Genomic DNA, 27238 nt, shown 5'->3' on the forward strand with positions numbered 1-27238 from the left:
GAAAACATATTTGAGAGAACCCAATTTCAACCATGGTTAAATGGATGTAACATTACTCTTATATATATACTCTTATTTTAAAATTACACACACACACACACACACACAGATATATATATATATATATATATATATATATATATATATATATTAATATTGTTGAAGAATTATATTTATAATCGAAAATCATAATCGAAAAATATATAATATTTATTAAAAATCATGTAGAAATCTCAAAATACCATATATATTATATGTGCTTGTGTAGGTTGTACCCGAACAAAATACATTTATCATATCCATGTTGCAGTAATATCGACAAAATTAGTAACACTGATTCATAAAGCGGTCAAGAGTTTGAATAAATTTATAAATTTTTAAATCACATGAAAAATTATCGATACACAGGTATCTAGTAGGCTGATTGTGTTTCAAAAGAATCATGCTAACATTGTCCTCTACCTTCATACATAAATTATGATTCGCTCTATATTTGTGTAAAATATGAATTAGGATTTGACCTTTTAATTGGATAGTAAAAAATTAATAAAATTCATATATTAATTAATTTAATAATTAATAACTTGATAATATATGTGACATACATCTCAAAGTTAACTTAATCGTGGTTATGGATTAGTGATAGTGGGTTTTTAGAATATAATTTTTTAAAGTTACTTGCATTATCCTGCAATAAATATACTATTATGGTTAAAATGAAAAAGACATGATAGTTGTATAGTTTTTTTGGTAATTAATTCAAAATCAAAAGACAAAAGCTAGAAGCTAGAGAAGTAAATTCTTGGAAACTCCAGAGTTCAATCAAAGTTACAAACATAAAACACACTTGTAGAGCTGACAGCCCAAATTACACAACCTTGAACAAAACTCATTATTACAGTAAACAAGCAGGAAAATCAAGTGCATGCGAGCATACTCTCTTAGCTCCTCAAATCAAGTTAACAATGTTTGATGCAGAAACAGCGACGGCGGAAACCTCTGCAGTGGCCACCGGGAAAGCCCTCGTTCTTGCAAACGTTAGCACAGTTGCTCCGGCTCACGCATGTTCCCTTGAACTTGTGGCTCTGGGACTCACATGTCCTGCCCTCTGCGATTCCCATTCCTACATAAATGTAAAATAAACATGAATTTGTCAGATGATATCAACCTCAAAATATAAGCATAAGAGCCATAAAATGGTCTTTTCTAACATTCTTAAAGTTTTAGATTGAATAGTTTTACATGGTATCAGAGCGAGGTTTGCAGGAGGTCTCAGGTTCGAACCCTTGACACCTCCAATATTCTCACAATTTAAAATGGACATTTCGAGTGAAGAGGAGTGTTAAAACATACAACTAGAGGACGACTCAGACTCAAATTCGAATGTGACTGTGAGTATGTTTAATTATCGAAAAGAAATAAACGTGGAATTAACTCACCGTTGGCCATGAGGAGCATCACCGCCATGAAAAGAGCCGAAAATAGACGCAGGGAAAGAGCCATTGTATTATAAAGCGAATTCGAGAGGGGAAAATGTGTATATAGAGGAGAATGCTGCTTACTCAGTGTCACTGGTTGTGTGCTTATATAGTGGGTTTTTCACTTTTCCGTTACCGACAAGTAGCATGCATGATCTTACTTTTTCTGGACGGTTCCTTTTGATTTATGATTTTTTAATTTCCGGAAATATTTTTTAGCATTAAGTTGTTGTACTTGAATTGTAATTCAGATGGAATGGAAGCTTGAATAGCAATAGCAACCGTGTCTCAATCCTGACTTACTTATAATTTTTCGATTAATTTTTTGAAATAATATTTTATCGAATTATCGATGACATTTTGATATGACTAAAAATCCCTGCTCATCGATTTTTTTAAATAAATTTCTAATAAATTTTAAATTGATAGATCAACTGATTAGTCTTGATTTATAAATAGAAGATATAAAAATTTATCGGAAAATTATATAAATAGTATTCTATGTTAATAGTACCTGTCACATTGGTGTTGATGCGCATTATTATGTTAGCTTTTTCACTTTTTCAAAATGGAGTGTGATTTTCGGATCCGAGATGTGGAAATATGACCTGTCTTTTCCTTTTGTCTAAAGAATTCGTCTCCCCTGTACTTCTAAAGTTGTAGTATTTTCTTTAATTTGCAAAGAAAAGGGTTGTGCATAAGTATGAACATTATTGTGTTTTCTTTCTTTTCCCATTTGTAGATTTCCTGTTTTTGATAGACTGCCTTCAATTTTCCTAAATTAAGCTCAAATTATAATATATAAAAACACTGAATTCGTAGCAACACGTCAATATTGGTAAACTACTATTTAAGCCCGCGCTGCTGGGCCTTTGCATATTTTAAATTGCAAATATGTGTTGGGCTGACAAGTGATTGCACCTTACGCTGGTCTAAATCTAAGCATAGCAGATATACAAAGAAGGTCCAAACTGATCATGGACCTAACTAAAATACTACTCATGGACTGGGCTTCGTCCTCGACAGAAACCGCACCTCGGCACTCTTCCGTCGCTTGCATTTCATGACAGTTTTTTTTAAAATATAAATTACTATAATTTCATAATTTGTTTTCTAATTTTTTATGTATAAAAATTTAAATATTAAATTTTGATTCAAACCCCACAATCTGAATTAGTGATGCAGGACACAATGATCTCAATTATATACTACAAAGATATTTATTTCATAATCCCATGGGATATCCCAGATGATTGGAAAGTAACGTTTAAGACTTTGCTATTCTGACGTCACGAGTTCGATTACACTAAAATAAGAACGATCTAATAAATCGAATTTGATTAGGGCCCGTAAATTTCAGGACGGAGTTTCAACCCTTTACGGGGGTGTGGTGGTTGGTGGTTACACTTGCGCATTTCCGTGTTGCGCAAAAACTGCAACGAATCAACGATATGTCTCAGTATCTGAATTTATTTGCGTATATTAATTCCTAAATTATTATAATACACGTATATTATATATTAAGCAGTGGACCGTATGTGTCGGATAGAATATTTCATCACTAGAGAATGTTGACCGTTAGATCGAATGTTTTTATATTCCTGGAGTCCCTCCGTCACGTTCTTATATATGGTGGCACCAGTTTGAGCTGCGATGACTATATTCCAAAGGTTCACATGGCAACTTAATTGTTTATATAATAATTCAACGTTCTCAAGCTCCAGGTTTTTCACACCGCTTAAGAACCAGAATCTTTAGTGCAAACGGAGTTTAATAGTCTCCAAAAGCCGAAAGTTAAATCTTAAGTAGATTAGATATTTTTTGCATGATAATCTGAATTTAAGGTTTTTCCAGCTATATACTGCATTGCAATTTTCTAAGACGGCAAATGAATTGAGTCGAGTCGAGTTTTGTACGGGTCAAAATGAGTTTAATTTTTTTTTTTTTTGAAATGTGCCTTGCAAATTCGAGTTTTCTGATCAAACGAAAAAATGATGTTCAAGATAAGCTCGTTAATAAAGAAGCGGGATATGATTTTCTCATGAACCATTCGAGTCAATTTGAATTCAAGCCGATTTCAAATAAAGTTGTTCAAAATCAATCCGCAATGTAATTTTTACTCAACCAACCCTCACTCGTAAAATGTAATATATAATTTTACAAGTTACGTTCATATCAATATCATGCTTCTCACATTTATAATCGACTCACAAATAATGATCATGTGTTTTTCTTACTTTGATCAATCACAATTTATAAAATATAATCTATAATTTTACAAGTTATAACCAAATAAAGAAAGTATAAACTTGTTTTTGTTCTTGTCTGATGTCCCATTCCATTTTATTAATTTTTAAAAACTAATAAATATTGATACTCCATGAAAATTGTTATACAATCGCTTATTAAATCTTTGGAACCAAACATCAGCACCCTAGGGAATTAATTAAGAACTGATTGGCTGTAACAAATCAATAATTAATTGGAGGATTAGTTAGAGATACAAAGAAAAAGAATAATTAGTGACGCAATTTTCTTTGTCTTGCTCGAGTGTTTTGAGTATATGCATGGATCCACGAGTGACGACGTTGACGAAGGACCCTAAGGCACTTGATCACTAAATAAAATACCACCAAGCTACAGCCTAGAAGGTTTGAAATTTCTGATGCAGTCGGTGAATATATACAAGCGATAAGAAAAAACAAAATCTACACCGAACGTGATGAAACTAATTAGAGTCTGGAACTTTTAATTAATAATTTATGCAAATATTTGTCTAACAATTTTTATCTACGAAAAAAGTAATAAGCTAATTTTTTTTATGTAAATGCATGACATTACACAGATTTGTCCATTTATCATAATTTTCTTTACCTCAAACAAAAAAGTAGCTAGCAGAGAGCAAACTTATTAATCCAGAGATTAATTGTGATATTTTATGCATGACATAATATAACTAGTTTCGTTAAACACTGGAATCGGATTCTATCATAAAGCAAACTTATTAATCCAGAGATCAATTGTGATTTTTTATGCATGACATAATATAACTAGTTTCGTTAAAAACCGGAATCAGATTTAATCGATGAAAACACGGAATAAGGAACAAAAATTAATCAAACATTAATTGAATTGATCAGAGATTAATACTTGAATTATTAATTGAACAATCAAAAATTTAATATTCAGTTCGACGAGTTATGGAATGAGAATCGATCACCGTTTTTTAGACAATATAACCGGTGAAATTTAAACTTCCCGGGAAATGAATTGTGTTTGAAAAATTTCTTGGATCCCGAGTATCTCTTTTCTTGTTTCTCCAGGCGTTTTTCTAAATGACTGAGTGAAGCCAACTCCCTCTTTCTTGCTATATATAGTATATAGGGGAGAGCGGATGGCGGATCGGTGCGGTTTTATAGTAAAACCGAAATCGCAACCGCACACCCTCGGTTTTTAAAAGTCAAAACCGAAACCGCCGGATCGGTTACGGTTCGGTTTCGGTTTAAAATATCTCGGATTGGTTACAATTAATTCGGTTTCAGTTATTAAAACCGCATCGACGCTCGCGCATACAATGAGGACTGAGGAGATGATTTTTTTCCTCTGCTCATTGGTGATACTGCACATATTTTATCCAGTGCACATCCTCTGTTTCAAGAACCGATTCCTCCGGATAGTTTCGATTAATTGAAGTACCTGAAGTTAGGGTTGAAGTGACTCTATTTTCATAGTTGCAACATAAGTACACTAATAGCACACTTTTGCATAAAAATGTTAAACCACGCATATAACTGCGTTGTTAATCAGCAGTTGCAGCAGGCGAGGTAATTGGTCAGCAGACTTAAAATTTTTAATATCTGAAATACATGTACTTTCTTATTTTTAAAATTCAAAATTATATATATATTTCATAAAGAACAAAGTTCCATGTAGTCCACATATTTACTGTAGTACCGTAGACCACGTATGTTCTGCAACTATAGAATGACACAAAAACATTGCAAAATGTGTTATTTTGCAAATCATGTTTTATAAACATCATTATTTTGTTAAAAATTTTGACAATTCTAAACATTCTACAAGTTAAATAGTGAAAAACACATTATTCTGCAAAACATATTAAGTTTGCAGAACATGTTTACATATTACAGAACATATGTGTTCTACTTGTCGAACATAAATGATTTTCAATATTTTTCATGAAATAGTGATATTTATAGAATGTATTTCACAAAATAACAAGTTTCATACATTTTGCAATGTTTTTATGCCATTTTATAGTTGCAGAACATACGTGTTCTACGGTACTACAGTAAATATGTGGACTACATGGAACTTAACTCATATTATAAATAATATATATATATATATATATATATATATATATATATATATATAATATTTATTTTAAAAATCGGATCGGTTCGGTTTTTATCGGATCGGTTCCTAGTTATAACCGGAACCGAACAATCGGTTTCGGTTTTTAAGTTTTCGGGTTCGGTTCCGGTTCGGTTTCGGATTTATTCGGTTTTTTGCTCACCCCTAATAGTATATATGAACATGAATGCAACAACCCCCTTGCTTTATTGATAATACTTCATTCATATCCGTTGTGTATTCGCGTGTGTTGATATCATACAAGAGACCGGCCTAATGCTGCATATGTAAACCCTACCTGTGGATGGCTAGTTGGCTACACACAAAGTTTCTAACTTCAATCATGCATGTTATGAGTATATATCCTGACGGACTATGATATGTTATTATTAAGACATTTGCATGTACAAAACAAATTTCAAACAGTCCTATTTTTCGGTACAATATTTTGCTGTATGTGTTGAAATTTGATAGGTAAAAGTATTAGGAATATGATAGAGTCAAGATCACAAGAATATGATATGATTACAATCTGTACCATTTTCGCGGTTATCGATTATTCTGAATTATTCTAAATTCTCTCCAATTCAGAAGGTACAGGTGAAAGAACTAAGAATAGGTAGATCTTAACTAGAAAATGAAAGAAATCGAAATGAGGGTATAAAAATGGTTATCCAAGTGAGGGTAAGGAATGATTTATTTTTCAAGGATTGAGGTTCTCATTTCACGTCACAAAACTAATCTAAACATTAAGACATGAGTTTGAGATTTTGATTTCCGTTAACCGGGTTCATTAATCATGAATTAAACGTCTCCCTAACACATGTCTCGTATGTGATAGTCAATCATGTTTTGATAAGCAATCAGATGGTTTCCAATTCGTAGGATTCGTTCATGTGGCCTCTACGAATTCACAAACATAGAGCAAGGACATGACGAATCAAAGTGGAGTGGTTGCAAGACCTGCATTCGAACTGTTTAAAAACTAATTGTCCACAGTCATGTCCCGTAAGATTCTTCTATCTCTATGAAAAAAAAATACTCGCTTCCTGTAATTGTCATCTTATCTGGTGTAGATATCAACAAATCCAACAAATGATTCATAGCCACAAAGTTCCAACTCTCTTTATCAGATTTATCTATGATAAAACTATATACACAAAATATGTCATTTAGCTGATTTCAATTCATTGTCAGTTTGATTTTCTTTCCGTGACAATTTTACAAGCACATAAAGAATGGTTCGAATCACGGTCGATGTTGCCTAAAATTTACTGATACGCTCCATTTGCATATCATATATATTATACATTTGACACAATTCGAACAATTTTTATTTCCTCTAATTTTTTTAATAATGGAGTGGGACCATATATATACATACACACCAACACACACATGTAAATACATATAATATATATATATATATATATATATATATATATATATATATATATATATATATATATTGTATTTGAGTATTTTTCTCAATCGGATTTCGAATCGAATATGTGATCGATATAATTTTCAATATACAATAATCAAAATATTTTCAGATTTAAAAATTAAATCATATCCCAATCCAAATCCCAAAAATCGGTTCTGTGAAATTTTATTCGACTTATAACAAATCGGGTATCCATTGAATCGGGTTAAATTGCATCCAAATCACAGAGTTGCACAAGGATGTGAAAATGACATACCTATTTAAATTTAAAATGACAAATCAAATTAATTACCGTTCATAATTGAAGATTGCAACGAATTTACCATAATCATATAAATTTTAGTACTATACTATTAATCTTATACATTAGTTCTCTCCCTCCATCGGGAACACTACACTAATAATAGACTAGCTCGATGTCGACCTTAAATGAAATAATTGCCAGTATATATAGTAAAGCTACCTTACTTTTGCTACCGATAAAGGATTCCTTGAATATATAGCATATCGTGTGTGTACTCAAATTACAGTATACATATTATACACCACAGTATGTCAGTAACGTGCAACATGGTGAAGTCATTTTCAAGAATCTCGCCTTAAATTTGTCTTTCAGAAAGTGTTTTAATGATTTTGCATGTATGTATAACATGCAGGTACGCTAAGCCTTTAAGAGGACAACATAAAATTTGACTTATGTAAATGAATTTATTAAACGTACGTAGAATTGAAGTGATGGTTAACTAATTCAGCTTATTTATGTTTTTTGATAATAATGATCAAGAATTTAGATGTTGTAACTTGTAATAACAGGAAACACCGTGATACACATGGGTTTTGGGCTCACCCTGCTCGTTTCAAAACAAAGTACAAAGATATAGGTGGATATGGTTCTAGAAATATATACTTCGGCCGGATTGTTTGGCTTAATTTAAAAAAATATTTATCATTTATAAATAAAAAATTGGTTATAAGAGAGAACTAATTTTCAATTTATTTGTTTAAATATTTCTTTTGATGTTTTCAACTTATCGGGTTACGGGTATAATAATTATTAATATAATAATAAATTATCATAAATAATTTTTAAAATGGTCTTATATATTTTGTAAAGCCAAATTTAAAAAATGAAAGTAAGCCACTTAAAAAAGGTACTTAAGATTTTCGATTTCTCAAAATTTGACTTACCAGTCGAAAATTGAATAATAAATTTCTACACAAACAATTCGAATAAGGTATTTCTGACTTAAAAGTCCACAAATTGATTTTAAAAATCTAGCCAAACACCCTCTTGGATATGAAAAAACAGTTAAAAAGGTGATCCCGTAATCGATCACCAAACGATGGATTTTAAAGATAATAGATAATTCCGACTATTTTAATGGACAACCGTAGTAAGATGCGGTCGATAATAATCTGATTGGTAAATTTCATGTTTGGTATGAACTTCCCTAATTTTTTTTCCTAAAATAAATGTTCTTATAAAAATAAAGTAAGATAAAAGAAACATACATTGATAAGTTAATAATCAGGAATATGACCTGCCGCCAAACATTTTGAGATTCGAGCCTGTTTGGGAAGAAGAAGCAGAAACTGCTTCTGGCTTCTGTTTTTCTTGACCCGTTTGTGTAAAGAAGTAAAAGCATTTTTAAAAAGCTGAGAATGCTAACTTCTCTCTCACAGCTTCTGCTTCTTTTCCTAACACTTTATTAACTTATTTACTTCTCATTTCTACTCCGCTTCTTTAATATAAATAAGAAGTCACTTCTTTTAATCTAACCCAAACTGCCCGACGAGGACATGAGCAGCACATTATAGATTCATTCCCCGTTGTTGTAGAGGTATATTAGACTGTACGTAAGTCATAATTATTCTTGTACATACATCAGCTTGAACACATCTTTATCTGGCGGTAATTATGTGATACAGTACATGTAATATTTTTTCCGCAAGAAGGAGCCGGAGCTCAACCACCGCATAAACACCTTGTTGGCAGTGCATGTAATATTTACCTTCTATTACAAACTTTACAGTAGCAGGTGATGACCCGCAAGAACGTAGGCTTTTAGACCGAAGCTTAGAGCCCCGCGAAATCCGCAAGGCCGCAGGGTCTCAAGCGAAACCCGCCCCTTAACGACATCAAACAGCCGTAGGCTATACCAAAGCAGGTGACCCAGCTGCTTGTAAGCATCCTGCTTATTAATCCTAATCAGCTGGACACGTGGCAACAATCCCCACACCCTGTCACCCTTCCTGCTTGTTAATCCTAAACAGCCGGACACGTGGAGACAACCCCCACACCCTGTCACCCCTAAAAATCTGGACTAATCTCCACGTGTACGAGATAGCTTCTCCCACTCATCCCCCTAGACAATAGACTAGCCAACGCACCCTCTAAGCTGCCACCTTGACCAGTATAAATAGGAAGATGGACACACTGAAAAAAAGGACACGACACCAAAAAACAAAACTACCTCTCCATGAAGGCTACGGACCAAAATTGACATCCCTACGGCCATCAGTTGGCGCCGCCGCCGGGGATCGTTTATTTCATTTGCTTACCACTATACCACAACGACCTCTTCTCACCTTTCACCAAGAATAACAGTAATTAAAACTGTGAAGAAAAATTGTTATGATGAATAGTGACACCAACAGCTCCCCTTCATCCCAATCATCTTTCACCTCCTCTTATCCGTCATGGGATAACAGCCAGCTTTCTTATCTACATGCCCAACAACAGCAGATGCAGGACCAAGTAGACCAACTCGCTGCCCAATTTGCAGGCCATCGTTATGGTGATGTCCCGCCGCCAATTTATCCTGGCGAATCTTACGAATCTTATCACACCCAACCTCCCCTCCACTATTCCCCCTACCGTGACGAATCTCCTACGCCGGAGAGATATTCCCGTCAAAGTTCCAACTCAAGCCAAGATAGGTTTAGGCGAGAAATTTCGCGTTCCCCGAGTTCTCACGACTCAACACGCTCTAGGGGTGCGAACAGAAGGGGGCCATACCAGAGAGACCCCGAACCTGAAAGGAGGAGAGCCCCTACGGTCAGGCCTCGATCTCGTTCTCCTGGCCGGTGGAGGTATGCCCCTCCTCAGGACCACGAACCCTACAATCCTGAAAGACCTATAATCGCCCCAGAAGATATGGCCGCCCGAATAGCCCGGTTAGAAGGGGCACTGGCCGCTCCTGTGGCAGCCCCCGTGGGAAGTGTCTCCCCGTTTTCCGAAGCCCTGGAAATTGAGCCAGTGAATCCTGGAGTTAAAATTACCGGACTGGAATCCTATGATGGCACTTCTGATCCCAATGACCATTTGAGTTATTATGAAAATTTGATGGTTTGTCATAGGTATAATGACATCACATGTTGCCGGCTGTTTGTCTCTACTTTTAAGTCTTATGCCCGAACGTGGTTCTCATGCCTACCGCCGCGAAGCATCCATTCATGGAATGAGTTCAAGGCTGTTTTCTTAGCAAAGTTCCGGATCAATGTCCCCCAAGCAGTCCATACAATATCTTTGGAAAATGTGAAACAGACGCGCGGTGAAACCCTACGCAGCTACATGGACAGATTTAAAGTGGCTGCCTCCAAGGTTCGGGACCTACGCCCCGCTGTAGCTGTGGACTCGTTCATCCGGAATATGAGCTATGAAGAGTGTAAGGAATGTTGCAAGGAGCTATGCAACCGAGAACCAGCGGATCTATATGAAGCATACAGCATTGCCTCCTCCTACATCGCCACCGATGAAAGAATTCGAGCTTACTATCCTAGTTCCCGTGGGGAAGCTTCTGGATCCGGCCAGAAGGCCATGTTGGTTGACACTGCGGAAGACTTTCGGAGGAAAGATCCAGGGAATCTTTCTCAAGACCGCAGAACGACCCTACGGCCTCCTCGAGAAGAACCTAACTTCACGCCCTTGATCAAGAGCCCTTCGGCCATTCTAGAAGAAATCCGAAGGAAAGATTTCTTCCGAACCCCCCCTGCCATGAGAACCCCGGCGGAAAAGAGGGATCAAAACAGGTTCTGTCAGTACCATGCCAGCGTCGGACACCACACTGATCAATGCCTGTCTTTGAAGTATTTTCTAGAATCCTTGATCAAAAAGAATTTGTTGGGAGATTATTTGCAACATCCACGGATCGAAGCACCTGCTCCTCGCTTGGCATTAGACGCCCCGCCACGGCACGTGGTAGACATGATAGTAGGGGGAGACTCTCCCCCCGGGAGTATGATGCAGGTGCTACATTTAAGCCAAGAGGCTCCGGCCTATCGGTTTCCCAACACCGTCGTTTCTTTCTCCGATAAGGATTATCCTGAGAACAGAGAACAACACACTGGACCCCTTACGGTGCGGCTAGATATCTCCGGGCAAGATGTCAGGAAGGTGCTTGTGGATAATGGCTCGTCCGCAGATATCATTTTTCGACACACATTACGAAGGATGATTCTAGAGGGCCAAGCAGAGGAAAGGAGTGTTGAAGACTACAGGGGCCCCTTGTATGGGTTCGGCAATAACGCTGTACCCATTCAAGGGACCATTAACCTTCCTACCACCTTCGGGACATGCCCCAAAGAGGTGACCGCTCTTGTCAAGTACCACATTGTGGATATTGCTTCTTCTTATAATGTGATCATCGGTCGCCCCACTTTGTTTTACCTCGGGGCAATCATCTCTACCCCCCATATGAAAGTTAAGTTCCCCACGGCAAATGGCTGCGGAGAATTGGTCTCGGATCATTGGGCCTCTAGATCCTGTTATGCGGCCTCTATAAGTCTAGCCCAGACCAACCCCAAGAAGAGAAAAGGTTATGGTGAAGTAAAAGACGGCCCCAGTTCAGGGGGCAATCCCAAAACCCTTCGGGCCGCAGCTGAAGGAGTTATGACAATTAACGATCTTCCGGATAAATATCTTGAAACTAATGATTCTCACAAATGGAGCAAGATAGCTCGAGCTCTCCCTGGAGAGCCAACTGAATCCGTTCAACTAACGGAAGGAGATCCCTCTCGGGTGATTTGCATCGGCTCTCACCTAGGAGAGCCCCTACGATCCGAAGTCGTAAAACTCTTGAGAAGCTATGAAGATGTATTCGCCTGGGTCCCCGAAGATATGCCCGGACTGGACAAAGAAGTTGCTTTACATTATTTGCACATCCGGCCAGAATGCAAGCCCGTGATCCAAAAAAGAAGGAATTTTGCTCCCGAAAGACAAGAAGCCGTCGAAGCCGAAATTGCTAAGCTGTTGAAAGCTCGATTCATCTATGAAATACAGTTTCCGGAGTGGATAGCCAATGTGGTCTTGGTAAAAAAGTCCACGGGAAAATGGAGAATGTGCATTGATTACACGGACCTCAACAAAGCAACCCCTAAGGATCACTACCCCCTGCCGATGATAGATCAACTCATAGATGCTACGGCCGGATGTACCTTGTTCAGTTTTCTAGACGCTTTTTCTGGGTATAATCAAATAAGATTGGCTGAGGAAGATCAGCCGAAGACCTCTTTCATCACACACCGAGCCGTGTATGCCTACCGAGTGGTGCCGATGGGATTGATGAATGCCGGTGCCACTTACCAAAGGGCGATGAATAAGATATTTGCTCCCCAAATAGGAAAGAATTTGGAAGTGTATGTGGATGACGTGATCGTAAAGTCCAAAGAAAGGGAAAACCACCTGAATGATTTGAGAGAGACGTTGGAAAATTTAAGAACTTCTAAGTTAAGGTTGAATCCTTTGAAATGCACCTTTGGCGTAGCCAGCGGCAAGTTCCTGGGGCATTTTGTTAGCCACAAGGGAGTTGAAGTCAATCCTGATAAAGCCAAAGCTATTTTAAACATGACTCCCCCTACTACCACCAAACAAATTCAGTCCCTAAATGGCCGGCTCACATCTCTTCGACGCTTCATTTCAAAGTTAGCAGAGAAAAGTCTCCCCTTCTTTGAAGCCCTGAAAGGCGTAAGTAAAAATGGAGTCATCAACTGGACTCCTGAATGCCAAGAAGCCTTTGAGTCCTTGAAATCCTACTTGGTTTCCCCTCCAGTTTTAACCCAACCCGTCGCAGGAGAACCTCTTTTCCTATATCTGGCTGTAGCCCGCGGAGCGGTAAGCGCTTGTCTGATAAGAGAAGATCAAGGGAAGCAGCTTCCGGTATACTATGTGAGTCATGTTTTAAGAGGTCCCGAAGTTCGGTATTCTGCTACGGAGAAGGTTGCTTACTCTCTATTATTGACCAGCCGCAAGCTCCGACCATATTTTCAGAGCCACGACATCCAAGTGCTCACTAATTATCCCCTTCGGGCAGTTTTGAGAAAACCTGACCTCTCAGGCCGAATGGCTAAATGGGCAATCGAGCTTAGCCAGTTTAACATCCAGTTCCGCCCTCGGACGGCCATCAAAGGGCAAGCTCTAGCAGATTTCTTAATAGAATGTTACACCTCCGAAGGCCAAGTGGATCTAGATGACAATTCCCCGGTCCTTCAAGACATCCCCTTGCCATGGACTTTGTTTGTGGATGGCTCTTCCACCTCGGAAAATAGCGGAGCCGGAGTAGTTCTCACAAGCCCTGAAGGATTCCAAGTACGACAGTCTATTAGTTTTACATTCAAAACCACAAGTAATTGCGCAGAATACGAGGCCTTATTGGCAGGGTTGAACTTGGCTCGAGCCCTTCAGGTGGTCCATTTAAAAGCATATAGTGATTCTCAACTGGTTGTGAACCAAGTTTTAGGTAACTTCTCAGCCAAAGTACCCCTCCTCGCCGGGTATTTGGAGGAAGTTCGTGGAAAATTATTGAAGTTCAAGATAGCCTCCTTAGAAGGGATACCCCGGAACGAGAACCTTGCCGCCGACTCCTTAGCCAAAATGGCCACCGGGACCGAAACCCCCCTCGATTCGGCAATTTACCGAAGCACGTTAATCACACCTTCGGTTCATCTCCCTTCGGAAGAACTTGGTTCCTTTTCCATAGCCAACCACGAACCTAATTGGATGACTCCGTTACGCCTCTATCTCCTTTCGGATATCTCCCCGGAAGACCGTAGCGCCGCAAGATCTCTTAGAACAAAGGCTGCCCACTACACTCTTGTTGATGGGGAATTATACCGAAGGTCCTTCACGTCGCCACTCCTTAAGTGTGTAGACATTCCGGAAGCCGAATACTGCATGTTAGAGGTTCACGAGGGGATTTGTGGCAGTCACTCTTCGGGAGAGGCTCTAGCTCATAAAGTCTTACGATACGGCTATTATTGGCCTACCTTACGGCAAGACTGCCTCGAGTATGCGAAGAGGTGCCTCAAATGTCAGTTCCATTCCCCGATACCAAGACAACCCCCGGTCTTGCCTTCTTCCATATTGTCTCCAATCCCCTTTGACACCTGGGGCATCGATATCATGGGGCCCTTTCCGAAGGCCCGAGGATCCCTCCGATTCATTATAGTGGCGGTTGACTACATGACTAAGTGGGTAGAAGCAAAAGCGGTGGCTCATATTACCGCCTCCGTTTGTCAGAAGTTTTTCCATGACATGATTCTGACTCGGTTCGGGATCCCTCGGGTTCTCATCTCTGACAACGGAAAGCAGTTCACAGATGCCGGGTTTGAAGAATATCTCACCTCTTATAACATACATCACAAGAAGTCCTCTGTGGCTTACCCCCAATCTAACGGACAAGTCGAGGTGACCAACCGCAGTCTCTTGAGAAGCCTGAAAAAGAACTTGGAAGACAGCAAGAATTCATGGGCAGAAGAGCTACCGAACATACTTTGGGCCTACAGGACCGATGTTCGAAAACCCACAGGCGAAAGCCCCTTCCGACTTACTTACGGGACCGAGGCCTTAATCCCTGTAGAATTAGGACAACCCTCCCTCCGAGTACGATCCTATGAACCAGAGGCTAACCAAATGGGCCTCCGAGCCAACCTTGATCTTTTGGAAGAAACCCGAGAAAATGCGGTCATTCGAATGGCTCAATACAAGCAAAAAACAGCCAAGTACTTTGGAAAAATCAACCCAAGAAGTTTCAAGCCGGGGGATCAAGTACTTCGATCCTCGGCCGCCTCCGACCCTACTCACACCAGGAAGCTCGACCCATCCTGGGAGGGTCCTTACTTGGTACATCACAGCACTCGACCTGGTTCTTACCACTTAACGCACCTTGATGGTACACCCATACCTAACACCTGGCATGCCATCCACCTCAAACGCTTTTTCCCATAAGACTCCTACCCCAGCGAAGGCCAACCCTTAAGGCGGCTCCAAGACCGTTTTGTTTTTCTTCTAGAGCTTGTAAACATGTTAATTAGCTCTTATGTTTATGAAATTTCTCATCTCTTTATATATCTCTTTTATAAATGACAAACAATCATCCTACGCCAACATAAGTAGCCTAAGGGCTACGGCTACGGACAAACAATCATCCTACGCCAACATAAGTAGCCTAAGGGCTACGGCTACGGACAAACAATCATCCTACGCCAACATAAGTAGCCTAAGGGCTACGGCTACGGACAAACAATCATCCTACGCCAACATAAGTAGCCTAAGGGCTACGGCTACGGACAAACAATCATCCTACGCCAACATAAGTAGCCTAAGGGCTACGGCTACGGACAAACAATCATCCTACGCCAACATAAGTAGCCTAAGGGCTACGGCTACGGACAAACAATCATCCTACGCCGACATAAGTAGCCTAAGGGCTACGGCTACGGACAAACAATCATCCTACGCCAACATAGGTAACCTAAGGGCTACGGCTACGGACATACAATCATCCTACGCCAACATAAGTAGCCTAAGGGCTACGGCTACGGACAACCCAAAAAGTTGCACTATAGGTCACAATCTTGTAGATTATTGAAACAAACTCACTATCACCCTCAACTGCGTTTAAAAAAAAAAAAAAAATATATATATAATAATCCCTAGATTGAAATATGTAGCCTGTTGAGCATGATTGAAGTCTAAAATATGATTGGAAAATTAGAACGCTTCCCTATCATTATAAAACAAAATCTGTAAACCACAAGGAAAAATGACCCCATAGATTGACGTAAATATCCCCCAAGACACCAGGGGCAATAACAAGTTTCCACAGACAAACATATTTATGAATAACATAATCCAATTATCCAACAAAAATTATTCATGTCAAACCATCGGGGTAATACGTTCAACCCCGCAGCAAATCACATCAAATATAAGTTCTTGTTCGAAATCATACATAAATAAATCTTGAATAAATGAAACAGGTAATTAAACCAATTCAGGATGCATGTCCAAATCCCTACGGATGCTGTCATTCTCCTCCCAAGCCTGATGAACCGCTTCTTCCAACTCCTCGAAGCGCACCTCCAGATCAACCAAATGCTCACGCTGCTTACGAATTACTTCCTTCTTCACAGCCAGCTTTTCCACTAGATCCTTGCATAACAGCTCTTTGACAATCTTTAACACACTGTCAGGAGTTTCCGATACCAATTGCGACACTATCGCCTCGGCCTCGGCCCTGTCTGGATGCTTCGCCACCGACTTCTTGTTACTTGAAGAGCTAGCCATGAGATCTGAAATAAAAGAAGGAAACAATGAAGATTTGGCGTCTAACTGATATGACATGTTCAAATATTCCATTTCGGCAATACTGGATTCCAAGACAAACAAACGATACCCGAAAAATTAATCGTGAGATCCCCCCAAATCCAGAAACCCATGCTAGGACGGTGATCATCCATACTAAACCTCACCGTCACAATAGGCCGAAAACGTCTATTCGAATAAGTTTAAGCCAGATGAATACACAAATGCACGTAATTCGTTGTTTACGAATATATAAAACGAAAGCAAATTAGATCCAACCATGATTATACATGATGCAAAAGACATATAAAGACATGTACTAAAAATTTGAAACTACTACAGGAACGCAAAAAAAAAAAAGAGAAAAAACATACCTGATTATACAGAGAAAGTGAACTGAAGTTCAAAAGAGAAAATAAGAGAAGTGAGAATCACTTGTTAGCTTTCTCCTATTAATAATAACTGTTCATAAAAGCTGAGTCAAAAACCCCACTTCCCAAGACATGGTCTTTCCAAATTCCCAATGCCTGGGAAACGGCCATATTTAATGAGACCTGTTAAATGCGCCTCAAAAGACCAAAAGCTGAAGACCTTTGGTTGGCCTACGCCATCTTTCCGGCAGAACGAGGTAAATAAAGAAAAGTCTAAATAACGACGTTAAAAACAAGTTAACACGCGTGATAGTTATCCCACAAACATCCTAAATAAATTACATTCAGAGTCACACCGAATAAACGACTTCGGCTTTAAAGGATCTAAATTCAGCAAAATAATTTAACAAAAGTAATAAAGTTGAAGACAACATATCCCGATCCCGATCATGCCCCGTCTTCAGGGTTGGCCTGGCTGACCGCGTCTACGGGGTTTCCCCCAGCAACAGAAGCGCCCACGGCCCCGACGTTAGCCGCAGGGTTCCCCTCTCCGATCATCGGGTTCTCCCCAACCAGCCCCGCTTCAGGGTTCGCAACAAGACCTCCACCGCCTACAGGATTTCCGTTAACTTCTGGGTTCTCTAGATCCTCCACCCCTATCACACCTTCCGGATTACGCTGCGCCCCGAAGTCAACCACAACCCCTTCTATCTCCACTCGCTCAATCTCCACGTTCTCCACCCCCAGATTCTCGTTCTGTGGATTGACCGAAGGATCTCCTAAGAAAGTAGCCAAGAACCTATCCACAGAATGAAGTTCCAAATTGACTACGTTCCCAGCCCCCACAAAATTCAAACAATCCTGATAGCCTTCGGCGTGAAAGGAACCCGCAGCCGCATCCACTTCGTCCTTAAATTCCTGAGATTGCTTGTACTTGTCAACACTATCTTGATAAGTTATGACCGCCTCCCTTTCCACCGTCTCCAAGGTCTTGTTAACCCTCTCCAACTCCTCATTCTTCTTCACAAGTTCTTCGTCCTTGGTCGCCACCAGACCCTTGATTCTATCCAATTCCAGACGCATGCTTTCGGCGATCCCCTGCTCCACCTCCACGTCCTCTTTTGCCTTAGACAGATCGAGATCACGTTGCCGCAAGGTTTCTTTCCCCTTCCTTATTTCCTCTTGCAACCTCTCCACTTCCCTCTTAATTTCGACCAGCCCTTTCGAGACTTTCTCCTTCTCGGTTCGTTCTTTGTCACAATCCAAACGATCGGTCTTGGCCTGACGGACATTCCACCCCATTCTGTCGATCAGCCTCATTACTCTGGTCCCCAACTGACAATAACAACAAAGACAAACATTACAAAACAAATTCAATTAACTAAATATGACAAAAATGGAAGTCCACGTTTACCTGACCAAGGGCTTCCCGGGTGGCCTCCATCAGCCTATCATCATCTTCTGTGGCCATCACCTCCTTATCAGGAGACAGGGTGAAAATGTTCAAAGCATCCAGCGGAGCTGCCCCCTTCGAAGGGCTCCCAAGCCAACCCCTTCCGGCTTGAAACTGGGTAAGGGAATACCCTACGGCACCAGCAGCCGAAGGGATAAGGCTTTGAGGGGCCAGCCCTGAACCAGAGGAAACAAAGCCCCCGATCTCAGTAGGGATTCCCCTTGTTCTCACAATCTCCTCCGGGATCGTCTCCTTTTTCTCTTCCAACGGGTCTCCAACTCCTTTCCCTGCGGACTCTTCCACCATCTTGGCCTTCTTCTTCTCCTTGTCTTCACCCGCATCCTCCTTAGCCCTCTTCGGGACCCGACGAGCCGATGCCACTTCCAAGTGAGCGGAGCCTTCGGCCCCCCCTCCTCTTGCGGAACTCAACGAAGGTGAGGCAGACCCTCCGGCTTCAACATCACTCTTTTTCTTGGAAACGGCTCGAGACCTGGCCAGCTGCAAGGCCCTAAATTTGTCAACACCCGACATGGGAAGATCCTTCAACAACACTACAAAAAAAGAAAAAATATGAGTAAGTTCACCCCCTTTCATTGAAAAGCGAGTGGTTAACACAACAACAAATACGACAAAGACAACATAAATAACCCCAATTTAAGACTAACTCTTACAGTTATGATTGTATAAAAAGGTGGTATTCCTGAAATGAGCTTCGTTCCACAACCCCTTTAACTCCTTCCCCACAAACCACTGGGCACTTGCCTCTTCGTGCTCTTCTATTTCCTCACGTTTTTTCACGGCAACCGTGGCTCCGGCCCCGTCAGGCCTCCCATACCACGGTAAATACCCTAAATCACCTCCTCGAAACATTAAAAATTCAGGGTGCCATCCTTTGTTACTTGAAGGGCCTTCCACCAAAACTCCCCCGAAGGACCTCCCTCTCCAATGCAACTCGAACAATGGTTCAAGCCCCCTAGAAGCTTGTAACTGATGGAGAGCCCAAAACAACTTTAATGTAGGTTCTAAACCCAAGTCTGTACAACGGGCTATGAAAGCACATATTTTCCGAATAGAATTCGGTCCCAACTGCCCTAAACCCAGTCTCATCTCGGTAAGTAAAGTATGCATAAACCGATGCATAGGTAGTCTGAGGCCTGCACGAAAGTGCTCCAGCGGAATCCCAACCCACAAATCATCCCCTCTATGATACACCATTTCCCCCTCCCTAGGCATCCTCACCTCGTACTCTTCCGGAATTTGAAAAGCTTGCCTTACGGCCTCCAAATTCTCCGGCTTAAACGAACAGGGCATATTAATATATTCTAACTCTTTCAGTTGGCTACTTAAAACGGCGTCAGATATAACGGCCCCCTCAGACCTATGAAAACACGCTTCGCCGTAGGTCCTAAAATAATCATCTCTACGGGCGTCCGGAGGCGTCATCACAAATTTCTCAGGGGTGTCCAGCCATCCCTTAGCCGTCCCTAAGCAACTACGAGTCGGGATTACCAACTCTTTCCTTCTCTGTGGCATACCACGCCGCCCCCCTGTACTCTTACCCCCTTTTTTGACGTCACTACTCGCCTGGGTTCTCTTCCCTTTCCCCTCCCCTCTAACCTTATCAGGCTTTTTACCCTTTGAATCGACCTTCTGGGCGACTGGAACCTTTCTCCTGGCCATCCTCACAGACAACAGCACAGTTGAATCCCCTTCAGAAGCTGAACCCTCTTTCCTAGAGCCCCTTACAGACGAAACCACCCTCTTGGAAGTAAAAACCCCCTCCTCACTTTCTTCGCCCCCTTTACTAGAACTACCCTCAGAGCTCGGGGAATCGGACAAAAATCGGTTCTGAGAATCTGAGAGGTCCTCATCTTCTCTCGACCCGCCTTGGACTCTCCGTTTACCCATCTCTGTCAAACAATATTAAAGGACAGTTAGTACTAAGGCCTATCATAGCCCCTCACCCCCCTTTTAAAAGAAAAGACACACATATGTAGAGACGATAAACAAATAAAGTCTCCGAAGACACATTTTCAACACGGACCCTTATGAGATCTCTACAACCTTTTAATCCTCTCCCCCCAAACCTTAGCAACTCTCAAACTACCAGAATTTCTCTCTCACCCAAACATCCTTAACCAACCATACTCTCAATTATCAATGGCGTCTGACTGTCTGCCCCAAACTCCACTTCCCCAAAACGACAAGTAATAATCAAGATAGACCCTAAACCACAATGATAATCTTACAAACAAAAAAGAAGCATATATATCAAGAAAACTAAACTATCGTAATACACCAATCGACCAAAGAAGAAACAAACAAAGCCATAAAATTCATCCCCACAGATTATTCGAACAAGGAAATAAGAAAATTTACCTGACTGGAAAATGTCGATAATAAGAAACGGCGGATAAAAACCCTTCTCACCCCTCCTGCTTTTCTTTCGAACTAGAAACACTATTGAAATTGAAAATAAAGAAAGGAGAAACAAAACGCATATGCACGCTTATATACGGTAAACACACTCCAAGCCTAAATAATAGGCACGCCTTTTCACAAACTCTCCCTTAATCATCATAACTGCTAGTGGGTCCCCCCACTACTCCCAGAGGAAACCGCCGTTTCCACTCCCCAATTTAAATTCAAAGCTACCTCTAAAAAATCGAGCTGCTTAAATTTACACATGTTTCGGATGTTTTCAAGCCCCTGAAGAGGCGTTTCCACATCCGAGGGGCATCTGATGACCCGCAAGAACGTAGGCTTTTAGACCGAAGCTTAGAGCCCCGCGAAATCCGCAAGGCCGCAGGGTCTCAAGCGAAACCCGCCCCTTAACGACATCAAACAGCCGTAGGCTATACCAAAGCAGGTGACCCAGCTGCTTGTAAGCATCCTGCTTATTAATCCTAATCAGCTGGACACGTGGCAACAATCCCCACACCCTGTCACCCTTCCTGCTTGTTAATCCTAAACAGCCGGACACGTGGAGACAACCCCCACACCCTGTCACCCCTAAAAATCTGGACTAATCTCCACGTGTACGAGATAGCTTCTCCCACTCATCCCCCTAGACAATAGACTAGCCAACGCACCCTCTAAGCTGCCACCTTGACCAGTATAAATAGGAAGATGGACACACTGAAAAAAAGGACACGACACCAAAAAACAAAACTACCTCTCCATGAAGGCTACGGACCAAAATTGACATCCCTACGGCCATCAGCAGGTATTGATGAGTAGTAACCGAGAAGTTAGGTTATCAAAGATCTGTTAAATAAAACATAATTAGTACTAGTAACCTAAAAGCTAGATTACGAAAGATTTGTTATAAATTAAACACTCTGCATGAGCTTTCTGTACAAGAAGATGGGTCGAATAACTGACAAATAATATAATATAATTATTGGTTAGAATAAATATATTATAACAATCATTTGTCACACATCAAAAACATATTTAAAATCAGGGAGTAAACAGATATGTTCCCGTTCCATCCATTTTTATATACTTGTTCACATTTTAAGTACTTTATAAAATATAATTTCATAATTTATTTTTTTAAAATTTTATTTCAGAATAAAAATTCCAATATCGAACTTTTATTTAACAAAATCATATAATTTATGAAATTATAATTTATAAAAATTCTAAAATACGTTCCAAATTATCAATCCCAAATATATATACAATTCAACGGAACGGGAATATAAAATTGGAAGGGGAGCCATGTCAGGGTCAGGGCAAGGATAGAAAAAGAGAGTGACGGGAGGGTGGTTTGTCTGGATACAAATCGAGAAGATACTTGCTGAAAAGCTAATTAAGTTGAGCGAGACATTTATATATATCGCAGCGAGAGGCCTACAAGACGAGCGGGCCCCAGTGGCCCCACAACACAAATCACGACTCATTCTGAATCCGCTTGTGAGCTGCATGGACAGCGACTACGGACCCCGCATCCTCCTTATTTTCATAATTCCGACCAATTTTTATATCACATATTCAAATTATTACAATCCAAAAAGCTCTGAACCGCGATATGATTAGAGAGAATCACAAACACTGTATAAGGAGATTTTTCACCGGAAAAAATCATAGTACTACAAATTTATATTTTGAGCAGTGTAATATATAGATGGCCGCAAATAATTGAAGCAAGCATCATTATATAAATTTGAGAATCAGAATTAGATTGATTTACTGATTCTGGATTTATGAAGAATTTATAAGAGATTTTTTGAATAAATCAAATTTTTTTATTTAAAATCAGAATATAATCTGTATATTAAAAAAATTAATATATTAAGAGATTAATTAAGAATTTTTAAAACACCCGAAGTACGGAATAATTGAATTTATAATTTGTAGGGCTAACAGTAAACTAATAAAGTAGAAAGGTAGCGAGGGCAGAGAGAATCAAGAGGGGCAAATTTAATAGCTAGGTCGTTGATATATCTTTGTCTATGGACTGATTGTTTTCTTCTCTTCTTCCCTCCTTGTTCAGATTTTAGCTGTCCAATCATTTGAAACATAATATATCTTTCTCTCTGCCTTCACATTCACTGCTTCCTAGCTTAGTTCTCAGTACTTGAGGTATTCAGCACTTCATTTGATAGATATTCCTTTTTTCAAGAAATGATTTACATAGCTTGCATAAGTTCATATATGATGATTTGATTGAATATTGTTATTATTGTTGTTGTTTGTTAACTCGTTGAATTGGATTATACAAAAGGAGGAGGAGAAAGAGAAGAAGAAGGTGAGCTTAACTGATGGCCGCCCCTTCCTCATCCAATCCACTCTTCTTCGGAACAAGATCTCAAGAAGATCAAAACCAAGCAAGACAACAAGAACAGCAACAACAGCAACACTTCTCCTCCATGCCCGCCTCTTCAACTACTCCAACTGCCGCAGCAGCCACACAGAAGAAAAAGAGAAACCTTCCGGGAACTCCAAGCAAGTACCTATATAATATTCCAGTTACTCTATGCACTTTCCTACTCATGATTTTTATTATTTTCGTCTGTGTATGTATCTTAATAAGAGAATAGCTGATAGAAACCCCAAATATATAGAAGATGTTTTCGTCATAACCCTAATATCACACGCTTCATTCGTGTTTTTTTCTCCAAGAGTACTCATCCTTGAATTGACATGGATGTATAATTTTGTTTTAGTACCAAATATTATAATCTCGAGCTTGTTGTGACCTAATGTTTTTTTCGTTTTTGTTTTTATTAAAATTCATGGTTTGGCCTTTTGTCATCAGATCCAGATGCGGAGGTAATAGCACTATCGCCCAAGACACTAATGGCAACAAACCGATTCATTTGCGAGGTATGCAACAAAGGGTTCCAAAGGGAGCAAAACTTACAACTCCATCGAAGAGGACACAACCTTCCGTGGAAGCTCAAGCAGAAATCCACGAAAGAAGTGAAGCGAAAGGTCTATCTTTGTCCCGAGCCTACCTGCGTCCACCATGAGCATTCGAGAGCTCTCGGAGACCTCACCGGGATCAAGAAACACTACTCTCGTAAACACGGCGAGAAGAAGTACAAGTGCGAGAAATGCTCCAAGAAATACGCGGTTCAGTCCGATTGGAAAGCCCATTCTAAGACCTGCGGAACAAGGGAGTATAGATGCGACTGCGGCACTCTCTTCTCAAGGTAATTAATTTCGTCCCGTTTTTAGAAATACTCGAGTTGCAGAAATTATTTTCAAAAATACGATCGAAAATCAACTGTGTGTTGCAATCTCAGTTGCAGCTTCGACTGTATTTTTGAAAATAAATTTGAAAATATGGGTATTCTTGCAAATTTCTCGTTAATTTTTATTGATCACTAGATTTGGATCTAGCTAATTAAGCTGCTCGTAATTGTTAAGTAATAAGTACAGATACAGTTGCATGTTTCTGCGAATAGTGACACAGCAACTGATTCCACGTGAGATTCGTGGAGGCCTTCAAAAATATACACATCTCATGAAAAAAAATTGCAGACAAGAGAATGGCAGGATGACAATAATAACAAGCTAATCGACAATGATACTACTAGCTATGTAGCATGGGGAACCTCGCCCTTATGATACACTGTATTATAAATTTACATCTTTAGGTGTTCACGTGATGCATATACTTAAATCTATACATTTCATGAATTGGCTGGCAAGAATTTGTTCTCTTATGGCTTGGCTGCATGTAGTCTCAGGCTATGCTCTTGCAGGTTTTCTCTTCTTGTGATGAAATGGGTTAGTATAATGGGACCCTGGAGTTTATGTACTTTATAGCTTTTTAACCTCTTGGACCAGTAATCATTGTTATTATTAATAATGTTAATTTGTCAAGTTAAAAAGTTGTTCAGGTTAACAGTGAAGTTTCATTTTTTGGGAAATATTCTCCGGGCAGTCAAGGAATTCGGTTTCTGGTATTTCTGGTTGTACATGTATGGGTCGGACTCGGTTAATATTGTAGGAACAATGAGAACAGTTGTTCAGTATTTTTAAAAAATGCGTACGTAGATAGTTTATGAGTAGTGCTACATGCATTGTATTGATAATAAGATTCGTACAGACAAATAAGTGTGCATTCATTTCGGAGCTATGGACAAGAGGTTAAGTTCACAGACATTCTCAGTTTTGATCAATTATTTCAACGAGACAAGAGACATGTATCATGCAATCTCATTCATCTACATCTTTGTCTGTCTGTACTTTCGTAAAGATATGCGGTGTGCGATATATATAAATGAATAAATAATATTTTATAACAACAATTATTTAATTATACGCAGGCGTGACAGTTTCATCACACACAGAGCCTTCTGCGACGCGTTGGCGCAAGAAACTGCGAGGCACCCTCCTGGACTCAGCTCAATTGGGAGCCATCTATTCGGAAACAATCACATGACTATGAATTTATCTCAGGTTAGTACCCAGATTTCGTCAAATAGTATGTTACGGCTTGGCACTGCTGGGGCTACAGCTACGGCCAAACTGGAGCAGCTGATTCCTTCGTCCAACAATCCGAATTCTCCTCTATTCGCAGCTCAGCAGCCTCCGCAATCCATTTCTTCGTCTCCTTTTTACATGCCGCAAGATAATTCGAACCAAGGATATCAGGAACTGCAAAACAAGCCGTTTCATCACGGGCTAATGCAGCTTCCTGACCTTCACACGAATGCTAATCTCAGCTTCTATTCGAGTAGTAATACGACGAATAGTATGAATGATAGTGATCAGAATGCCAGCAACAATATGTCCTCTTCGAGCTACTTGATGCCCGAACATCCGTTTAACAATGCTAGTGGAGGCCAAGGATCAAATATTTTTTCGGGTGGCGGTAATAATCCGGGACTCTCTTCTCTTTATAGCAACCACCACGAAGGCCAAGCTTCGCCGCATATGTCAGCTACTGCATTGCTTCAAAAAGCGGCTCAAATGGGCTCAACCACAAGCAACACGAGTGCCACTATATTAAAAGGCCTTGGAAGCGGCAACTCTTCTATGAACGGTGCTAATAAATTTGCGAGAAGCTTCAGTGTAAACAGTGAGCACATCGAAAGCAGTCAGCTTCAAGGACTAATGAATTCTCTCTCACACAGCAACCCTTCATCTTCGATGTTCGGTGGAGTGAGATTAGAACAACAGCAGCAGCAACAACAACAACATCAACTTGGTGTTACTAATTACGGGAACATGGACGAGGGATCGAATATGAACCGGAATTTTTCTATGGGAGGGTCGGATAGACTGACACTGGATTTTCTTGGAGTTGGGGGAGGAATGGTTCGAAATGTGGGAGGTGGATTTTCGCATCGAGATCAACAGCAACAGGGGGCTGGATTAGCTTCTTTCGAACATCAAAAAATGAACTCTTCGCAAGGAGGTCATAATGTGTTTGGAGGTTCTAAGTTGCAGTGACTATTCATGATGAACGTATTAAACTTAAGAATGTTCCTCCTTACTCTCCCAGCTGTTTTGTTTAATACATTAAGGAAACATTTTTCAAACTGCCTTATGATATGTGTGTATCTACACTGTCAACTATGTGTTCATGTAGTAGCTAGATGAATATGATAGATGTATGATTCTTAGAAGTTAGAACAGCAATCGTCAACCATACCAAGTCAATGCTTTAGACGAAACACTATATAGGTTAAGGAGCAATTCTGCAGCTTTGTTACAAGAGACAGGATTATAGAGTTCTTTGGCTAAATTTATTTTTCAAAAAAGTAAGTACTTATTATGGCGAAAAATACAAAATTTTTTACTTAATTTTGAAATAATTCCTCATTTCTTTTGGTCATTTAATAAATATAAAATACCTCTTTGATATTTATATCCAAAAATTTATAAAATTATGAATTTAATATTTAAGAGGTCATCTCGTTGGGGTATTAAAAATCAGGTATGATAATGAAATCACTAGATTTATGTCTCATATTTCATTAAACTCTTTTTCTCTTCTCCTACTGGTACATCAAAACATCAAAATCTCAAGACATGAGATTTTGAAATATAGGAATTACGGGTATG

General features: G+C 39.9%; 2 protein-coding genes across 4 annotated transcripts in view; one reads left to right on the top strand and one right to left on the bottom strand.

The window, feature by feature from the left end:
* The window catches only part of LOC108198657 (defensin-like protein 2), a 66131-nt gene extending 64534 nt beyond the window's left edge, over positions 1 to 1597 (bottom strand). The window contains exons 1-2 of one of the 2 annotated variants that reach the window (XM_064082564.1): positions 1440 to 1597; positions 950 to 1123 (exon numbers count right to left, since the gene is read on the bottom strand). In XM_064082564.1, coding sequence (XP_063938634.1) covers positions 960 to 1123; positions 1440 to 1503 — 228 coding nt within the window. In that variant the 5' untranslated portion in view covers positions 1504 to 1597 and the 3' untranslated portion in view covers positions 950 to 959. Of the gene's footprint in view, positions 1 to 787; positions 1124 to 1439 lie in introns of those variants that run through there. The other variant, XM_017366432.2, reaches the window with a different exon arrangement.
* A 21511-nt stretch (positions 1598 to 23108) lies between these two features.
* On the top strand, positions 23109 to 26746 carry LOC108197113 (protein indeterminate-domain 4, chloroplastic). 2 transcript variants are annotated; one of them, XM_064083344.1, is made up of 4 exons: positions 23109 to 23299; positions 23439 to 23662; positions 23976 to 24372; positions 25495 to 26746. In XM_064083344.1, the coding sequence occupies exons 2-4, from the start codon at positions 23479 to 23481 to the stop codon at positions 26621 to 26623; spliced, it is 1710 nt and encodes a 569-aa protein (XP_063939414.1). In that variant the 5' UTR covers positions 23109 to 23299; positions 23439 to 23478; the 3' UTR covers positions 26624 to 26746. The 2 variants fall into 2 exon arrangements, with proteins under 2 accessions (XP_063939414.1, XP_017220113.1); XM_017364624.2 differs by having other exon boundaries at positions 23442 to 23662.
* The last annotated feature ends 492 nt before the right edge of the window (positions 26747 to 27238 follow it).

Source organism: Daucus carota, chromosome 8, assembly GCF_001625215.2.
Source record: "Daucus carota subsp. sativus chromosome 8, DH1 v3.0, whole genome shotgun sequence".
NCBI classification, from domain to species: Eukaryota; Viridiplantae; Streptophyta; class Magnoliopsida; order Apiales; family Apiaceae; genus Daucus; species Daucus carota.

What these genes read in the sequence shown, in the direction of transcription:
- LOC108197113 (XM_064083344.1), top strand. Translation starts at nt 23,479, where the DNA reads ATGGCCGCCCCTTCCTCATCCAATCCACTCTTCTTCGGAACAAGATCT. An exon ending in AAACCTTCCGGGAACTCCAA is followed by an intron (nt 23,663 to 23,975) that starts GCAAGTACCTAT and finishes TTTTGTCATCAG; the next exon opens with ATCCAGATGCGGAGGTAATA. An exon ending in TGCGGCACTCTCTTCTCAAG is followed by an intron (nt 24,373 to 25,494) that starts GTAATTAATTTC and finishes AATTATACGCAG; the next exon opens with GCGTGACAGTTTCATCACAC.